Source organism: Chiloscyllium plagiosum, chromosome 26 (genome assembly GCF_004010195.1).
Source record: "Chiloscyllium plagiosum isolate BGI_BamShark_2017 chromosome 26, ASM401019v2, whole genome shotgun sequence".
Taxonomy (NCBI): Eukaryota; Metazoa; Chordata; class Chondrichthyes; order Orectolobiformes; family Hemiscylliidae; genus Chiloscyllium; species Chiloscyllium plagiosum.
Window position 1 is genome coordinate 34,663,815 of NC_057735.1, and position 6,657 is coordinate 34,670,471.

At 35.9% G+C, this 6,657-nt stretch overlaps 1 protein-coding gene across 2 annotated transcripts in view; it reads right to left on the reverse strand.

Annotated features, from left to right (window-relative positions):
- The window catches only part of LOC122563241 (protein phosphatase 1 regulatory subunit 12B-like), a 282,450-nt gene that overhangs the window by 65,518 nt on the left and 210,275 nt on the right, over positions 1–6,657 (reverse strand). The window contains exons 15-17 of one of the 2 annotated variants that reach the window (XM_043716856.1): positions 5,265–5,448; positions 3,801–3,922; positions 1,817–1,858 (exon numbers count right to left, since the gene is read on the reverse strand). The exons of the other annotated variant lie outside the window; for it this stretch is intronic. Coding sequence (XP_043572791.1) covers positions 1,817–1,858; positions 3,801–3,922; positions 5,265–5,448 — 348 coding nt within the window. The remainder of the gene's footprint in view (positions 1–1,816; positions 1,859–3,800; positions 3,923–5,264; positions 5,449–6,657) is intronic. 2 annotated transcript variants of the gene reach the window in all.

Consider the following 6,657-nt stretch of genomic DNA (forward strand, 5'->3'; position numbering starts at 1 on the left):
TCTATTTCCGTGTTTTTAATGATTACAAAGGTGTCATCAACGTATCTGACCCAGAGTTTGGGTTGAATTTGTGGTAAGACTGTTTGTTCTAACCTTTGCATTACTGCTTCTGCTATGAGTCCCGAGATCGGTGAGCCCATGGGTATTCCGTTGATTTGTTCGTATATCTGGTTGTTGAATGTGAAGTGTGTTGTGAGGTACAAGTCCAGTAGTTTAAGTATGCCGTCTTTGTTGATGGGTTCAACATCCTGTTGTCTGTTATGTCTGTTCAGCAGACATATGTCTGTTCACTAAGAAACGATAAGAACATAATCATACTATCAGCAGACAAAGGCAGAATGACGGTCATCCTGGACAAAGCAGAATACACCCAAAAAGCACAACAACTACTTGCAGATACCAACACCTACCAAAAGAGGGAGTTTGACCCCACCCCACAGCTCACCAATAGGATAAATAACACACTGAGGAATCTACAAAAAAACGGACAGATAACCAGGTCGGACCTACAAAGAATGAAACCTGAAAGCAACAACAATGGAACTGTTTGGACATCTGGCCCAAACAACTCTATTCCACCAAAAGAATCTTCTAACACCTTATACTGTCTTTGCTACAAGTTCAATGCTGTGTCCCAACAATATAACTACTATTAGGAACCTACTAGCTACTTCCACTGGCATATTCTAACCCCTGCCATTGCTAATCATTCCCATATCTATTTTACTTCCTGATTTTCTGAGCCAAAAGTCTTTCTCACTGTCACCTTTGTCATCCTATTAAGCAGGGGTACCTATATCCTTGTATATTCTGGGCCTTGTTGCAGTGTCGTGTACCCTTGGATACTTGTCAATCTTGGTCACCTTGTAAGCATGTCTTCGTAACTGTCACGAGTTTTGAACTATTTGTCTGTGCTTGTACCACTAGTTCCTCCATCCTATTCTGAATGCTCTGTCCATTTAGATAAAATGACTTAATTTTTAAAAAATTACTATTTGCTTCAAGGATGTTATTCTCTGATGCACTATTGTTCTTAAATTCTGTGCCTTTCATTGTTATTAGATTTTCATAATTGAATCAAAATTAAAATATACTCAATGATATATTTATATTAAATATGACCACATTGAAGGAACAATGAAATTAAATGTCTTCGTTAAATTTAATGTCTTTGTTCTTAACTGTTCAGTTTATCAAATGCATTTTTCTTTTTCTTGACTTAACATTCAAGATACGTCAGCATTATATTTTGATCAATGTGGTAATACTCACTTTTTGCTATTAACCTGAAGTACTGAACTAGTAAAACAAATAGGTATTCATTAATTTCTAAGGTTATGGTTAAGGAGCTGAATGCAACTTTTAAACTGAAGGAAGTTTCTTGAACCTGCGATGCTTCAGTTTAATTTTCAGCAATGTAACAATGAATAGAAGCCTAAGGCTAATTTCATAGAAAAGCCATTGGGACCTCTCTGCTCAGTCCATGTGTTCAATTTGCAGACACTGCCTGGGTACATAACTACGCTCCACTGTAGCAGTTATCAAAAGACAACTGAATAATGTTTATTCCCCCATCCCTTTTTTTAAAAGCTCCTAAGGATGCCATGGTACGTACTTACAGCAACAATATTACATAAATTCTGTTTGATCTTGACAGATTGGCTGGTCTATTGTAATTGGGTGGCTATAATGTCTCTGAGTACTGCTTCTAATGCAAACGGAGGACAAATAAAGGCAAAATCATGCAGATTTAATAAAATGCAAAGTATGTTATTTTTATCCCACACCTGCTTACAGGAGTATCATTCAAGCTTACCCAAATGCCTTTCTCCTCTTCATTTCCATCATTTTCATCACCCTAACGAAAAACAAAATTGCACTAAGAAACAAACTTAATTTATATTTCAACACAGAATCAAAAGAATATTCATGGTAATCTTATGTCACAAATATCTTACAATTTTCCAGACAAATAATAAGAGCTTGATAATTTCTTGAACAACATTGCAGATATATTAACATGTCATACAATGTATAATATTCAAATTAAACATGACTCATTTCTACTGTTTTATCTAAAAAATTATTTTAATTCATACACTACTGCAATTTGTAGCATAAACAAATTAGGCTCAAAACTCTATGATAATACTGACTTAAAGTATATCCAGTTATATTATCTTTTATATTTTTAATGCTTTCATGTTTAAATAAAATTTTCAACTTATTGGTATTGATCAACAGAAGATCTGTTGTGAGCTGGTAGACACACCACACTGATTCTTAGTGTGACTGTCATCTTTCATTAATCATATATCACTTCAAGCTGTGGTTGGATATGTTATTTGCCATCGAACAAGAAACTGAAAAGCAAATAAACCTATCCAAATTCTAACAGGATATATTCAAAATGTTGCATATTAGAGGTGCCTAAAATTAAAGAAGATTAAGATACAGTAGATAGCTTTCTATCAGTTTGAAATATCAAGAGTGGACCATTCAACAACACTAAACATGGAAATTCTGAACTGAGGCCAGGAGAAACTGCCTTCTGAAGTAAAAAGAGAATGCTGGAGAAACTCTACAGGTCTGGCAACATCTGTGGAAAGAGAAACAGAGTTAAGTATTCAAGTCTGATATGGCCTGCTAAGTTTCTCCAGCATTTTATTTCAGATTTCCAGCATCCACAATACTTTGTTTACATGAGACAGCTTCATACAAAGTCAGTATTAGAAGGAAGGTTGAGGATTATATTGGATAGGTGAATGAAGGGAGAGAGATTGAAGGGAATGTGGGAACAAAGTGAATTAATGAAATCAGAATTAACAGGAAGGTTAAAATTGTCACAGTCTTGTCAAACTCATTTCAATTTTAAATGTATTGTTGTGTCTTAACAGCAATGCTTGCAGTATCAAGTTCAAGTCCAATACAGTTTTTGAGTATTCAAATTTCACAACAGTTGTAATTTAAAGATGTTCAGAAAATAAGATCACAGCAATCATTCTAAGTTTGCATTTTGTTTGGAGGATATATTGGGGTATTGAGCTTAAGGTGGTGAAGTTATTTAATGCAATAGCAAAGGTTTTCACCATTTTCTATTTGTATTATTTGATCAGTATACCCAATTTAATACAACATTTATTAACTGGGAATGAAATTTAGGTTTGCAAAATCTATTTTAGTTAGAGTTGTTATAACCAATAGATACCACTCATGACATCGAGTGACTGTGAATATGAACTCAAGTAAAGAACAGTAAAGCACTTGTAAGTATGTCAATTCTCCTTCATTTTCCACCACCTTATTCTATATTAATTGTTTTATATAATAAAACTACTTTCAATTTTCCTTCATCATTGCGTCTCATATGCTAATGTTCACCTTCTTATATTTAAATCCAATGAATCAACAAGTGTTCAAACAATTTGTTCAACCTTGCACTCCTTTTCTACTTTTAAAAAAAAGCTTATAATCAGTAAAATTAGCATCTCTCCCAAATGTACCAAAACTTTATTAAATTGCAAACTGTCACATTGAGAAGCAGAATCCATCAAAAGGCCTATATGAACAGATCACTAAAGCATCACTAAGTTTTTGTAAGTTCTTTTTATTTTTCAGTAAGTGTCTCAAACTGATTTCTATAATACTGCTCAATCAGTTTTGAGAAAAGTCTAAAGACAAATGATAATCCCTCTTTTAAGAGTCTTACTTCAGATATCATGTTGTAATCAATTGAAGATACTGATTCCTCAAAACAAGCATGGTTTTGACATAATAGGACATCGGTAAGAAATACTAACATCTTGAGTCCAGTACGACACTCCAGTAGACCGCCTCTTCTCCCTTGGCCTTCGTCTTTCTCTTATTGACAGTTGCCTGTCATTAACATCTTTGTCATCTTCAACTGTTTTCTCAGAGTCACCTTTTTGAAACAAATGATCATAAACAGAGCCACTGTTAACCATTTCTAATAATACAGACCCTACCATGAGAAAAGGGAGTGATTTACGTGAGCATAAGAAATGTCAAAGTGATGCAAGAGGGCAAATTAGTGTAAAAGGAAATGGGAGTAAGGACAGGTAGAGGGGGAAGCAAAGAAGCATGATGAAAACAGGAAATAAGTAGGGATGAAGGCAAGGGACTAAAACGGATTGATAATGCAAGGAACGTCTGTCTTATTAGGGAATTGGTTGAACAAAAAGAAACTTTATATTTGCATTGGAGTTACGATTTATCTCCAATGTTTTGTTTTTGGCTGCCAATTTTGAATTTTATGTCTGCAACTGTTTTCAAGGATTGAAAAAGTCGTCCTTTGCCTTTTAGTTCTTTTGTGCACTGGAAGAAGTTGCAACTTACCAATTACTTAGTGTCTTATGTTCTTCTGTGGGATTTTACTGAGGCCTCATTGATCTTTCATATAATTTTTCTTGAATACTGGATTTTAAGCTTATAGGATGACTTTAAACAGGCTGCATATCGTTGAAAGTATGTACTGGTCAGAATCTTTTCTAGTCCTTGATTTGATATTTCAATTGTTTTTATGATAATATGCAATTTGACTTATGCTTCTCTGCACTTTTTAAGAATGCTACTTAAAAACAATTGAATGTTATATATTTTCTTTCACGTGGTCTTGAATTATTAACACAATGAAGCAGCCATCCAAAGGAAGTGCTGAGAACACTAACAGCAGCCAGGTATTAAAAATGCAGTGTTTACATTGTAAAATGGACTTTGCTTATAACTTCAAGCAATTTACCAAACTTAGATAAGAACTAAGAAAACATCAAACTGCCTAAAACAGTTTTTCAACTATGGCTGAACTCAGTACATCCGTAGTTTTGTCCCTGGTTGAATTAAAAATTTCTAATCTTACATTAGACTTTTTTCCTAGAATACTTCTAATGCATATTACAAAGTCAATAGGTACCTTTTGGCAACCCCCCCACCCCAAACCACGCTTGCAGTTTAGCACAGAAGCTACAAAACATCAACAACATTGTTCACAACAATGACTCGTTGTGAACGACTCTAATTTCAATCACTTTTTCAATGACGGTCATGTCTTCAGTTGCCAATGCCCTAAAAATTATAATCCTGTCCCTCCTCTTTCTATCCCTTTTATCCTTCTTCCAGAAAATAATTTCCATCAAGTTTTGGTCACATTCTAAAATGTGGCATATAGCCAATGTTTACAATAGAAAATGCAACTTCTTATTGAACTAAACAAACATAATTGATTACAGAGCAAATATAACGATTACCATTGTTCTCCATTTCCTTGGTAAAAATCTTTGAGTGTGAGCTGTAAGATGTTTGATCTATAATTCCATTCAGTCTGTTTGGTTGGATTCCTGAATACTGGAAGCTGCCTGATGTGGAAGGCGATGCGAGAGGTCCAAGTGGACTATCTGGTTGTGACGTATATCGTGATGGCCGATCACCAGACTAGTGACAAAGGAATAAAAATGCTTAAAATCATCAATGCTTCTAAGAGGAAAGAAAACACCAAATGAAAAGCAAAAGAACCAAAAGCAACACGGGGAGAAATTTTAATTGGGTAAGTGGTTAGGATCTGGAATGCGCTGACAGTGAAACATAGTCAGATTCAATTGTGAGTTTCAAAAAGAGAATCCCATACTTAGTTGAAGACAATAACATTGCAAGGCAATAGGAAAAGGCAAGGGGAGTGAACTAGTTGAGTTGCTCTTGTAGTGAACCGGCGCAAGTACGAAGAGAAAAATCAAAAGGTCAAAAAAAGTGACCACAGTCCAAGCTCTAATAGCTGAGCCCAAATCTGAAGAAACATTTAAGCCACTCATATTTTTATGTGCAAGATTTATTTATCTGCAAATCTAGAAGAAAACAAAGAGAAAATAAAGAGAAAGAAAAGACACAATCGGGAGAAGTGATGTGATATACAAATGGATTGATAGAAGAAGACAGACAGCAATGATGGAGAGTTGTTTCTCCATACAAGAGAACTGTGACCAGCGATGTTCCACAGGAATCAGTGCTGGGTCAACTGGTTTGTCACTTATATAAATGATTTGAGTGAGAATTTAGGAGGAGGAATGGTTAGTAAGTTTGCAGTTGACACCAAAATTGGTGTAGTTGACAGTGAAGTAAATTTTCGAAGACCATAAAGGGGCTGAAGAGTGGCAGGTGGAGTTCCATTTGGATAAATACGAGATATTGCATTTTGGTAAAGCGAACAAGAGCAGGACTTATACAATTAATGGTAGGGCCCTGGGTAGTGTTGTAGAACAGAGACACCCAGGGGTTAAGGTACATAGTTCTTTGAAAGTTCAAAGTTTGTGCGAAGATTTGTAGCTCGGGTGCTCGTTGTTGTGGTTCTGTTCACCGAGCTGGAAGTTTTTGTTGCAAACGTTTCGTCCCCTGGCTAGGCGACATCATCAGTGCTTGGGAGCCTCCTGCGAAGCGCTTCTTTGATGTTTCCTCCGGTGTTTATAGTGGTCTGTCCCTGCCGCTTCCGGTTGTCAGGTTCAGCTGTCCGCTGTAGTGGTTGGTATATTGGGTCCAGGTCGATGTGTTTGTTGATGGAGTTTGTGGATGAATGCCATGCCTCTAGGAATTCCCTGGCTGTTCTCTGTCTGGCTTGCCCTATGATAGTAGTGTTGTCCCAGGCGAATTCAT